Source organism: Anas acuta, chromosome 8 (genome assembly GCF_963932015.1).
Source record: "Anas acuta chromosome 8, bAnaAcu1.1, whole genome shotgun sequence".
Taxonomy (NCBI): Eukaryota; Metazoa; Chordata; class Aves; order Anseriformes; family Anatidae; genus Anas; species Anas acuta.
The window spans coordinates 12,859,334-12,873,154 of NC_088986.1; the positions used below are offsets into that span (position 1 = coordinate 12,859,334).

Below are 13,821 nucleotides of genomic sequence, written 5' to 3' on the forward strand. Positions count from 1 at the left end.
TCAAGACAAAAAGTAAGGCAAAGCCTCCACTGTAATATGACTTTCCACCTACTCTTGTTCCATAACCACAAAGAACTAATGTAAGGCTTGAGCAGCTCAGAGCTCCTATTTAGGTCCATGGAGCTTAACTGAATTTTCAGTTCACACCAATATACCTGGTAGCTGAACTGTAGTGGGAAATTTCTCTGGCATTTTTTTAGGACCTCTGAAGTTACAGAGACAGTGATGAAGATCTTCATGCAATGCAGATATCACTGTGGCACTAGCTCCTGGCTCCCATGACATCCTGATGCAATCAGCGAAATGGAACTGTACTACCCTCAGCCCACTTGAACTTTAGGTATACACAAAAATTGTCATTATGTTAAGAGGGCAGTGAGGATTACAGTATAATAAACCTCGGAGCCCATGGACTTTCTCCTAAGCTGGGATCGAATAGGAGAATATAAGGTCAGGGGAATGGACCTGCAGATCCTCTGCAGTGATAGGGCAGGGGAGAAGGAGCAGCAGCAGTCTCCGGGTGGGTGATAAATTCACCTTTTCTCTTAGTCTTCTTTTGGTAACTTTCTGGGAATGAAAACTGCAGTACCTCAGCCTGATTTCACATTCTTTAAAATTGAGATCCAGATGCTCTGCCACAAATAAATACTAAATATATAAACACGCAAGTCACCATCTATGCTTATGTTCTCCCTCAATGTAACTTATGTAGATTGCTGCCTATGTGCATAGCTTTCATTACAAATAAAACATAAAAGCCAATGCATATCCTGAAGAGCTATTTTTCTTTATTGCAACACCATTACATGAAGCCAACTAACATAAACAAAGATTGGACTCGGCTGTTTTTGAACAAATAACCATTTATTGTCAAGGCTTTTTAGGAGCTTTCATTTTCCTTTTCGAAAAACATGATCCTGTGCCAACCTAACAAATGTGTAACATTAAATAATAAGCAAAATAATGGAGCACCCTGCTACACTACTTTATAGAAAACTCTAGACTGTCACAGTTGTATAAATCTAAACTAAGACAGAAACCCAGCTAAATAAAGAAGACCTATTAATGCTAGAACTGGCATTAGGATGCCTAGGAATACCAGTCCAAGGACAGAACAGTTCATGTACTGTTCTCTGATACAGCTTGGGGAAGCTTTTCCCTGGACCACCTGGTGCACACTGGCAGAGAGCACAGGACAGAGCTGTCTTATCCCCAGCAAACAGCCATAAGAGTGGTGGTTGGCAGCTCCACAGAGCTGTGAAGACCTGCCTGCTCGTGCCATCCTCTACCCCACACTGGGTGAAGCTCTGGCCCCGGGTGCTCACTGAATGGTTAATGTCACCAGAAGTATCCATTTTGAAGTTTGAAGTCTGAAGTCTGAATCTCTTAAACCTAGCCTGAAGTAATCACACAACAACCTATCCATTAGACAAAGAACAGAGATTATTCAGCTTCCTTGTAGAACAGCTAAACAGCAGCTTCCTTCCTGCCAGTGATTATGGTAGTGATTAACTGCACAGTTCAAGGTGAAAGAAGAATACAGTTCCAGGCATATATGGTTTCCTTTAACCTCAGCAAAACACAGTGCCAGATATTTCAATTAGTGTGTACCAAGGTCACAAAATCAATTTCTTATCACCCCAAAACACACATACTGTAAATTTCATTTTCAAGCCATAATCTCTAAATTAAATCTGTGTACCTAAAATATATACAGTGCAAAATTGTAGTCCTTCAGCACCCTCCTCCTCCTGCAGCCAAGCAGCATTTTCACAAACATCACCTGGCTTTGTGCTCTATATTTAGAACACAATGTTTGGTTAGATTCTAATCTTCTTGGAGAACGTCATTATCTCTTTCTTTGGCAAATAGAGGCCCAAAGTGTCAATTACCTTCTTAAACTCTTTTATACGTACAGGGTTGAGCAGGGTTTGATATTCTGTCTGCCAACAGCTCAGCCGGCAATTTTTCACAGTCATACACAGAAAAATTGTGCACCAGCATATCATCCTAGATAAATTACACATTTCAAATGAGGTTACAGACAACTTCACCACTCCTGGCCAGTTTATGTTGGAAGGGGTGGGGAGGGGGTGGAGGGGAAAAGCAACAACAATCCTATGGAGAACACTTTTCCATTATTAAACTATGATTTATTCAACAGAGACAAAAGAGTATGCCAGACTGGTGGGATATTATATGGATATCAGTGTAGCTACACAAAGATGACATCATTCTCTCTTAGGTGTGTAATTCTTTATGATACTTTGTTAGGTGACTTACACTAAATTCATAGCCCCAAAGGCAGATGCAGAATCCGATAGGTGTAGTGAGCTCTACTATATGCTTTTTATTCACATACACATAGATCAGTGTGTATACATTTGTGTACATGTCATATACCTGTAAGTATATCCAGAAGTTCTGGAAATATCTTCCATCCCTTTACTTTGGACCAGTGAGTTAGAAGAACATATTGTTATTGCTGGATGTTTTTGGATTGTAGCATTGTAGATGCTAGAGATATAGAAGGTCAGTTACGTCTCTGGTAGGCACAAAGTGAGCAGACTTTGAGATTATAAGTTTTAAGTTCTTTAAATGAATTTTTCCCACATCCTCTAAACGTGGACCATATTGATTGATTCCTTGGACTATAAATCAGGATGAAAAGACTATTTTCTCAAGAAAGGAAGTCAGCATTATTTGGCAAGGGTTAAAGCACATTTTGAATTAAACAAATAAGAAACTATCCATGTGCAGCTGATCAGCTTAAAAGTTTGGGTACATTTTTGTGAGAGACAACTATTTTTCTACTACCACATCATCTACACACATTCAAAAAAAAAACCTTTTAGTTGCAAACAGGACTAATTTAAAAAAGAGACTGGATATGATTAAAGATATAACAAGAGGAAGTTTAGTTTAGTAATCCATTACTATGTTTTAGTCATGCTCAAAGTAGCATTTCAAAAAAAAAAAAGTAAACAGAAAACATGGAACATTTTGTTTTGTTTTGTTTTGATCTATTAATGTTACAAGTCTAATATGGGCTTGATCCAAGCCTTATTAAAGTCAGGGTCAATTTTACAAATGATTATAGTGAGCTCTATCTCTGGCCCAGGAATACAGTATTTTCTGCCAGTAGGAAGCAGGGCTATCCCTCTGAAGATTTCTCTCTATCTCATTCAAGTGAGAAACTGTAAGATATTTTTTCATACAAGTAAGCTAACTGAATTTGGCACTTTGAATGCATAAAATGTTTATGGACTTTTTATGGACTCAGCCATTTTAGGAGGTAAGACAATTGGAGTAGGATAGACTCCACTGTGTCTTATTCAGCATGAACATTTTGGTACTTCAAATATCCTGCATTGCTTTCCATCTGACTGATGTTCTTATGCATAGCCAGGCACTGCTGTAATGCCCTCTTCCCTTTCAAACTCCTGATCTACTCTTAAAAGCTTCATGTAAAATATACGTTCAATACTAGCTTGTTACAATAAGCAATTTCAGTTATAAAAAGTAAAGTCAACTGTACAAATACTGTTTTGATTAACACTTTTAGCAAAGAGTATGTCTATTTTAAGGAAGATAAACATATGTCAGTCCTTTGCAACTGGAAGACAATCATGCAACTGCTGGTTAGTCCCCAGCAACCTACACACACCACAGCTATCAAACCCTTCCCAAAATCACACAAAAGTGTAACTTATGCATGAACAGCCAAAAGTCATACACAAAGAAAGGATCCACAAAACAAGAAGTGCCACCAAAACTGTAGGTCCCCAAATGGCCAAGAACCTGCTATGCTAACTTAGAGTCACAGAATCACTTAGGTTGGAAAAGACCTCCAAGATCATCAAGTCCAAACATTAACCTAGCAAGTCCAGCTATTCCCAGGCAAGTAGACCATTATGCACAGGATAGAGAATAAAAAATACTCCAGGCTAATTTGCCCAGGTTTTCCTATTTCATAATCTGCCTACAGGTTTAATAATGAATGTTGAGCAAGATACCTCAGCTGGGTAACAATGTACGGCACAGCAGTCAGTCTCTGTGTTTCGGGAAAAGGTGAAAAACATTCACCTGTGTTATGACCAATGCAGATGTAGATAATAAGTAAATTTCTTGTTTCCCAAAGAGAAACACTGAATGTATGGACTTAATTAAAAGTATAATAACTACATATACAACAAACATGATGCGGCCTTGTAACAGTTCTTGAGACCACCAAAAAAGCCAGACACCTAAACACAGAGTATGAATTCTGAATATGAAGATGACCTCTGCCCTTTCATACAGCCCAAATTCTGGTTTTACAATGCACCACCCTGAAACTGGAAAAGATATGGCAGAATTTGGCTGTAGAACAGCAGAGTCTAGAAGACAGAGGGGCAAAAAGGAGAAAGGGTAATGAAAAATGAGACAAGCCCAGAAGTTATGAGGAATGTATAAAAAATAAGGGGTCTGCTTTGCCTTGCTGTGTAGCATATCCCAAGTTTTCCAAGCTGTCACCCACTGTGTTGAGCGCCATCATTTGTGTTTGGCTAAGGCATATTTCTCTCCTGCTGTGTTATGCTAGAGCAGCTGCAATTTGCCTTTTTATAGCTTGTGGTAACTGATAGCAGTGAAATGAATTTAGGAGGTATGTGGGTTGGATCTTCCGTATCAGTGATTTCAGACTATTTGGTAAACACAGAAGTGACATCCAGTGATGTATGCCTGCTGGTAACAACAGAAAACTCTCCTCTGGTGAACCAGCATTTGGATCAGATCATCTGCTACCGAAAGACACTTCTGAATATAATGAAATGATTGTACACAGTGTTTTTTACAGGGTCTAATTAATTTGAAAGGTAAAATTTCCAAACTCTATATAGTTTCCATAAAACTATAGACTACTTGATATTTTGTGTTTTATTGAGTGCTATAGAATGACAATGGTGACACTGGTTTATCAAAACAAATTCAGTGAATACAATTGAAGTTGACTGTGGGACACATCAACATCACCTTATAGTAAGAGGTTGGAATCTCACAGGAAAGCTCCTTCTAAGAGCTGGCAAAAGCCAGAGAGTTGGTAGTATGACCCTCAGTAAAATAAGAAAATATATTTATGTTCAGATTTTGAGTAGGCTTTCATTTTGATTCAACTGAGTTTACATAAATTGCTCTGAGTTCTCAGAGGGATTCCATATTTTGATATAAAATACCACTTTTCACTGATGTATTTTTTGCCTCTGGAAAATGATAAATCCTACTGTATTGGACTCAAAAAGAACGTCAGCGTCCTGTTACAGTGCAAAGTCGCCCTGATAGCCTAAGTCCCTGCTCACTATTTCAGGAAGAGCTGTAACTATTTTACAAGCAAGACTGACTAATTTTTGCAGTATAATTTGCAAGTGACTTTTATAAGGGAATACGTGCAGGGATATCTGGAAGGGATATTTTGTTAAGGTTTTTCCTGCTTGCCTGCCTACCCTCCTGGAACAAACAACACTGCTTCATTTTCCTTCCGTATTTTACAAAGTTAAAGTAAACACTATGATCACACTGTTTACTTTAATTTCCTACAGTGTGCCAGCAAAGCAGCAAATTGGCAGTCAGCAATCAAGAAGCAGCCAGTATTGAAACAGCAGAGCTGCTTGGGAAAGCATCAATGATGCCAACTCATTTTCCCCTCTGTTTTAAAAATAAAATATTAGCTTCTTTGAAGTCTTACTTCCACTACTTCCACCCCAATCTTCTCTAAAGGATCTGTTTTTTTTTTTTTTTTTTTTTTTTTTTTTTTTTTGAGAAGAAAACTGGGATTATGAGCAGCACATAAAGAAATAGATTACAGAAGTGGAAAATATATGCTATTTGTCTGTACAAAACCCACGGCCTTTTTTTTTTTTTTCTTTTTTTGACAAAAAGAAGTTAATTTATCTATAAATCAGTCTTATTTTTTATATACACATATATACTTTTTTTTTTTCCCCAAGAGCTTTAGCTATGAAACTTCATTTACATATATGATAATGTAAAGCTAAAGCCTCATACATTACATTCAGAGTACACATCTGCCCAAAAAGAGTCCTAAAAATAAAACAGTTTTCAGAGGCCATTCTCTCTCATTTTATATTATATAAAACAAGAAATATAAATAAAAAAGAAGAATGGGATATTATTTCATACCTCAGAGGTGTAAGGCTTGACAAGATGACTCATTTATCTTTTTCTAGAAGATATTCTACAGAAGGAATTTATGGCGATGCAAGTTATAATTCCAATATATAAAAGAGGCCAGATCCTACAATCGGTTATTCTCCTGACTATGTGCATTCCTGCACATATTCTTAGTGAGGACAATGAGATTATGAAGAGGATTAGCTTTTTGTTAGATTGGCAAAAGTATGCCAAAGTCCAAAACATGACCTAATTTAAAGTGGTTGAAATCTTATGGGAAAGATTGTAAGAGGATAATTATTTTAAAAGCCATGACTTTGACACCAGGAAATTAAATTCATATCTATATGTCTTTATCTATACACAGCAAATCCAATAATCTTGAGCTCTCTACAGTCACTTATCCAGCTGGCAAAGGGAGCAAAGTAAAAACTAACAAACCCCATTCCTAAGGTATGCTGACATCAGTGATTCATGATTCATCAATAATGGTGCTAGAAAATAAATGTAACAGGGCATTATTGCCTTTTGCAGCACAGTAAACACAAGGGAAAATGTCTAAGTGTATCACATTGAAAAGACAGAGCTAGCAAACAAATAACTTTTACAAGTATTTAAGAGGTGTTACAAACAAGTGAAAGTAGAGAAAAAATAGTGAATCCTCTAAATACATTGAGAATGTCTCTATAAATAAAAAGGGACATTTTTCCAGCTATATAAGCTTAATAGAACTAAACTGAAAACTAGTATGTTTTTCTTGTTCAACGTTTTTACAAGTAGAAGGAATTTGAGTTACTGGTTTCAGAATAAAACGTCAGAACAACCACTGCTGCAGTTTAACTGCCTACCAGGTAAATGCACTGAAGATGGTTATGTATTATGCAGAATTATTAATGTTGATGACAGTAATTATGACTCTCTCAACTCATCTAAATAACAAAAAGGGCAAACACGCAAACATAACACAACATATATAACACAACATATTTCTTTAGAAAATGCCTGTATTAGCACATAATTGATGATCTCCTTTGAAGGTGACTCGACTATCATTGTAAAAGCCTAAGATTATTAACTGAAGAAAAATGGGTAGCTATCTGTAGAAGAGCAGATACACCTGCAGCATTCCCCATACAGAACAGCAAGATCTAATACATCATTAAATGTCTGAGGCTTTGCTTTACATTTTCATAGCTTTAAACTGTTTATGATAGGGTTTAGCCTATATTTCTAATCCTTTTTAGTGCCTATCCAATTAAAATTCAGGTTACTTGTTTATGCTATTAGAGGACTACTGCACAATATTAATAACACACTCTATAATATGCTGCCCTAGAGAAATGTAGGCTCTCTTTCAGGGACAACAGCCATACTTTTCTGATACAAGCTTTGCTACTTAGCTTGAGGGTAAGTGACTTTCGTGGTTGTTGAGCTATTTTACCAGAGAAAATGTTGGTCTCCTGACCTGAGGCTTGCTTCAAACCATTGACTCTTAACTGCAAAGCAGCACATACAAATCTAGTAACTGGTTCGCTTGGACAGATATTGGAAAATTTGATAAAAAGATTAAGTTTCCAAACATTTAGTACTATTTTTAATAAACAATTAGATGATTTACAAGTTCTGTAAGTGACTGACACTTCTATTTCACCATACTGAATTTTGTTTAAATGACCAATGTGTCCTTCTGATTTTTAATGTATATTTCCCCAAGAAAATGAAAGAGAAAATGAAAGTAAAAAAAAGATACTGGATGAGGACAAATAACATGGAAGGCAAGATAAATACATCCTTACATGTGTAGATTTAAGAATGCCATACTTGACATACATAATTTATGACTTTAATAATATCAATGAGGGACAACAGTTACTTTTTTTTGTAACTTAAGTTGATGACGCATAATCACAACTTTCTAGAAAATTACTGACAATGTGGTGTATACAAGACTGACCTATATTTATGGCAAGTTTAGCGTTGTATTAAAGAAATATATTTATTGACTACATGGCATGTGATGCAAAGAAGCAGCTAGGAAAACAGGGTTTGTTCAGACTTAAGAACAGGCAAAGGAGAAATCTTATTGCCATCTACAGGTACCTAATGGGCGGCAGTCATGGAGTATGAACTCCATGAAGCTGAGAAGTCCATGAGAAGATGAAGCTAAGCTGTTCTTGGAAATTTAGTAAGGGATGAGTGCATTTGAGAGCAGAAGTTACAACAAGAAAGACTCCAGCTAGTATCGGTTAAAAGTTTTCAAAGTTATGGTAGTCAGCCAGTAGAACAGCCAGTCCAGAGATGTGTGCAATCTTCATCCTTGGAGATGCTCAAAACTTGGCTGAAGCCCCAAGAAACCCCAAGTTGGTCCTGTTTTGAATGAGAAGTGGACCAGATGACTTCTAGAGGTCTCTTTCAAACTAAATTATTCTACAATTTTGTGATTCCTTATTGTTTTTTATTTTAGACTGCAAAACTTCTGTCTAAATATTCCAAGCTTATAAAAGGATAGTCAGCTTTCTTATGAGGATGTCTTTGCATTCTAAATTTTCCAGTAAACAGGCTTCCAAATATACCATAGTGAATGATCCATAAAACAAACAAACAAACAAACAAACAAAAAACTAAAGGTGGGGAGCTTGTCTCTGCTCATACTAAACTGAAGTGCCCATTACTGCTTGATCTCCCAAGATGCATGAAACACAAAAACTAACTAAATGGCTGTTTAATATTCATAACTATTTCTCAGGACACTAAAAACTGACAATATTCATTTAGCAGTGGAAATAAGTATTAGAGCTACACATAATAGAGGACAACTCAAAAATGAAGGAGGGGAAAATATAATTTTATTTGGATGGAAGACAAACGCATCCAGAAGCAGACCCCTCTGGAGGATTTCTGGCATTTTTCCCTTGCTAGCAGCTGAAGTGGAAAAATGAATATTGGCTTCACATGTGGGCATTTCCCCATGGTGCACACACCTCTTCAGTCTTCTATCATAGCTCAGGAACAGTAGTTTTTTAATCATGATTAGTGGCTGGGAAGAGTGAGCTACTACTGTGTGTATATGGATGAGATGTGCGGGTTATAAAATAGCAGTTGTGTCAACCCCAAGTTTTAGAAGTCTGAAGTCACAAGGGCAATTGCTGAAGCTAAATCAGAGAAGATACATCAGCATCTCTATGGAACTGTAATGCACCAAGACTGAAGCTGGAAAACAGGTTGAATACAACTGAGATGCATGGTATGCCGTATTAAAATAGTACCTTGAGGCTGTAGAATTTCTGTAGAATTTCTCAGAAACTGCAAAGACCTTAATTTTTGGCATTGACAGCACGCTATCATAAGGTGTCGTACCATGAAGTTTAATCCTTGAGTTAATGGGCTCTTGAGTATTCTTTTCAAGCAAGCACATCACAGAAATACATATAGGTAAAATCTATTTACCGTAACAGAAGGTTATGCCATTTCCTGTATATCCTTGGGCGCAATAGCAACCTTGTTTCCCACCCTGAACTTCACAACGTGCGTCTTTGTGGCATGTTATGTTGCAGCTTGCAGTAGTGTAGCTATAGTCCAGCAGACTGGAAACCAGAACTGGAACAAAGGAAAACCATATTTGTTTCTTTATTTGAAAGCTTCATACTGACCTCTAAAATCAAATCTGTGCAAAAGGTTTCCATGAAATTGGGAAATTTCTATAAATGTAATGTCATCACAGAGTCAGCTGTATTGCAGGATGGGGCTATGGCCATGAACAGCAGTGGACTCTAGTGAAACTACTCAGGGGCTAGCAATAGCAGACATGGGAGAATAAGAACTTGCGTATATGTTCAGCTAGTATTAAATTGGTAAACAATGTAGAAGTTACTCAGTGATCTGAGGAAAATGTTTGAAATGCTTTCAAATCTTTCTAGTACTTTCCACTAAAGCACAGACATTTATTTGTACTCTGAATTATGTATGGAGTGTAATACAAACTGCCCTACACATATCAAGTGAAAATATCACAGAGGGTTCCCAAGATCATTTAATTTTTATAAGCATTTCCATACATACGTTGCTTACACACATGCATGGTCTGAGAGATTAAATTGACATGTCACAGTGTTTACAACATTGTGGCATTAGGGTTTAAAAATGTCTCCAAATTATTTAAAAGCAATCTCTTAAAATACCATTTCTATGTTATAAAAGTACTGCCTTCTTTTTTCTATCCACTGAACAATTCCCACATGATATAACTACTTTCTCATTGTATGAATGCATATAGTTTCCAACACAAAGAAAAGAAAGGAACCTCTCCCTGTGAGAAAACTAACAGCTCACTGAATAATTATACACACCCCATAATGGGTTAGAAATGAGGCAGTTAACTCAGAAGGGAAAGTAAGTTTCTGAATTTGCTCTTTATAAATGGTTAGCTAGGCATAATGAAAGTTGCAGAACATGAAGCCCATTTTAGATGCTGTCTTCCCCTGCAGTTCTGCTTTTCCCTACCCAAATATTATTTTGGATATTTGCTAGCCTAGTGTTACAGTTATAGGTTTCATTGCTTCAGGAAATCTCATTGAGGTGTTGTTTTCTTGAACAAATTAAAATTTCATGAAAAATTCAAAAGATTAAAAGTCACACACATTTTTTTAACAACTATATATAATCCAAATCAATTTATGTATCACTAAGTTTCATCTTCTCTGTTTTTGAAAGAGGAGACAATCTCTCAAAGATTAAAACAGAAACCTGTAGGATTCTGTTGCCATTTTAGTGTTCATAACAAGTGAAATCTAAAAATCTCCCAAGCAGAGAGTGAGAGAGGGATTTAAGATAAAACCAAAACCAACAAACCAGCCAAACAAAAAACACTGAAACCCACAATATTTCTGTTTTTACAGAATAAAACCAACAATGAGACAAAGACTGGCATTTGTGGGATTTGGTTTTGGGACAACCATAACAGTGGGATTACTGAAGCCTGTAGCAACCAGCACAAGTCACAGCTCTGTGGACCTTGAGTCCTTGTACAAGCAGCCTTCCATTACCTCCAACACACTAATTTCTCTCCAGCCCCAGCACAGCTGTCCCCATAGATTGTCCTGCCAGACCCCACTCCCTTCCCACTTGCCAGTCAGTCCCTTGGGAAGGAGATTTTACCTACCTAGGAATGGAAGCAGTTTCATTGGTGATGCCGTTGCTGCGTGGCGCCTGGTGCAGAGCCCCTGTGTCACAGAAAAAAACTCTCTGCCTTAAAATGTGCCACCATGTGCAAAATATGCACACATGCCTATTAGGAAAATGATGTCTTGGTGCAAGTGCTGCCCTGACACTGCCCTTTATCCTGAGCTTCGCGTTCCCAAAAGATACTGAGACTCACAAGCAGGACATGGAGGGCTGGGAGGGGCTGAGAACCTGGTGTTCTGACCAGTAGGGAATAAATGAGAAAGGAGTAAATGAGAAAGTAAAAGAAGCAGCAGTCTGAATCTCACAGGAGGTGTCAGAAAAGATGCAGGAGTGAATGAGTTAGAGGAGCACGGATTAAAGGAAGTTTTTGGGAGAGTTCTCAGGATAGAGGGAGGAAGAGAATGGAAGGGATGAGCGGTAGCCTCCTGGCAGAACGAGTGAAGGAGCCGTAGAAGGATGGTGAAACAAATCAGGGAGGGTGAGGAAGATGTGGAAGAGATTAGTAACTAGCCAGGGTTTACGAGCTCAGAGGTAAGGGGCTACATGCTTCCTTCCACCTTTTCCTGGTGAGCTGAGTATACGTGAGCCCCAAGACCCTTTTTTCTTTTTCTTTTTTTTTTTTTTTTTTAGGCAATCCTGCCTGACTGTAATTTTCCTAGAGCTTTCTTCAGTTTTGAGATAGATCCTTTCTGCAGCCAATAAATGTTGCTTTAAGGGTAATGGCCTGTAAGGAGGTACAGGAAATCCACTGAACTCTGCTTTGTGAGGAAAACAAAGACATATTGGCAGGGAGGAAAGAGGCAGGAAAGCAATTGTATGGCCGGGAATCTCAGGAGCCGAGGAAGAAAAAGTTTCTGCAGATTCATGGAACTGGAGTGGGTTGTTGTATAAAAATATAGCAAATTTGGTAAAGCATTTGGCATGTCTTTTTGTTAAACATGAAAGCAATTATAGCATCCTAATCAATGATACTTGATACAATGATACTAATGTAGTTTTGGATGACGTGCATGCCATCATTTCCCAGCTTCCTGGGGATGACAACTCATGCACTGAAACGCTGTAAAGCTTCAGAATTGATGTATGTCAGTCTTCATAGATTCAAAGCAAAGGGAAACGAACAAACAGACATGCTCCTGGAAGACTGGAGAATCTCTCTAAGTAAACAAAATGGATGAAGCTGTAGAACATCATTGTGGTTAAAATATCTCACGTCTGACTATGAATTTTTCAAGTTGAGATTTTGGTAGGCAGCAGATGGGGAGGCATCAGCTTGCTTATAAAAAATATTCATGGATGTGGATCTGGCAACATTTTTTTCTAGCTCTGTTATGAATTGTTTACTCACTATTATTTTCCCGCGTCATTATTTTTGCTGGCTAGAGTTGAATGGGTTAACATCTGCTCAGGCCAGGGAGGAGTGAGGCATGTAGAAACAGCACGTAGGTGTCTAGCTGGCACAAAGTACTTATGTAGCACCTTGGCAAAGAGAGAGGAAGCTCCAGTAACCGGATGTTAATTTTCGATGAACCACAGAATAATGAACAAAGGGTCCAGGCGTAGGAAGGGTGTTTTTCTCTTGTTTGACTTTGTGTGTAGGGGGGAGGACTTAAAGGGGAAAAAAGGAAGGAGCTTGTTAAGCTTTCCCATAATCTAATGTGCAAAGACACAGAGGAACAGAAAGTCAGATGAATCAACAGAAGCTTTGATCTGCTTGTCCTGTCCTTCATGCTGACATGTGCTGTATCGAGAGCTTGGCTTGTCTGCACTAACTTGCAGATCCTGGTGCCAAATTGCAGTTGACTCATAAAGATTTGGTGTGGAAAGCCTATAATACAGCAATCTATTTGTTCTGTGTCTTTTTACTCCCTCAAATCAAGCTAATCAAGATGTTTAAGAGTAGGACAGACAGCAATACATTACAACCTAAAATTCAGACCTTAAGCATTGAAAACACATTTTTGGAAAGTCAGAGACAAATGTTTCAGTTTCTCCTTTCTGCAAGGGGGTATTCAGAGAGACAGGTTGGAAAGCAGTTTCTTGAATCATAGTGTTAGTAAATTTATAGTAAGAATTTTAATTCATATTATGATTCAAGGCTTAGGCATATAGGAGAAATTGTAGATGACAGACAAAACCAAAACCTCGGTATAAGAAGGCAAACAGCTTTAATTTTTACAAGAAAAGTATATGCTAACTTGCTTTTTTCATAGTCCAAGGTACAAACCTTTTGTCAGGACCCTTTCCACCTGCAACAGCATTGCTGAATAACTCTACTGTCAGGTACAGTGGACAAAGTGAAAGAAGGTGCACAGGTCTAATTGTCAAACAGTTTACATTATAACTGGCAATGGGTGAGGAGGAAGCAAGTAAAGAAGAAAGATGAGGAAGAACAGCACAAGAAGGACACAACAAAGAAGGTTAGGTCAAGAGGAACTTTGGGTGATAAAAGGAGCTTTGATCAGATTTGGA

The 13,821-nt window shown here is 37.8% G+C and overlaps 1 protein-coding gene across 4 annotated transcripts in view; it reads right to left on the reverse strand.

Annotated features, from left to right (window-relative positions):
* Nucleotides 1–12,017, reverse strand: part of ADGRL4 (adhesion G protein-coupled receptor L4) — a 76,998-nt gene extending 64,981 nt beyond the window's left edge. Inside the window, exons 1-2 of one of the 4 annotated variants that reach the window (XM_068690110.1) lie at nt 11,327–12,017; nt 9,616–9,765 (exon numbers count right to left, since the gene is read on the reverse strand). In XM_068690110.1, the coding sequence (XP_068546211.1) occupies nt 9,616–9,765; nt 11,327–11,348 (172 nt within the window). In that variant the 5' untranslated portion in view covers nt 11,349–12,017. Of the gene's footprint in view, nt 1–9,615; nt 9,766–11,326 lie in introns of those variants that run through there. The other 3 variants (XM_068690109.1, XM_068690112.1, XM_068690111.1) reach the window with 3 other exon arrangements.
* Nucleotides 12,018–13,821: the final 1,804 nt, after the last annotated feature.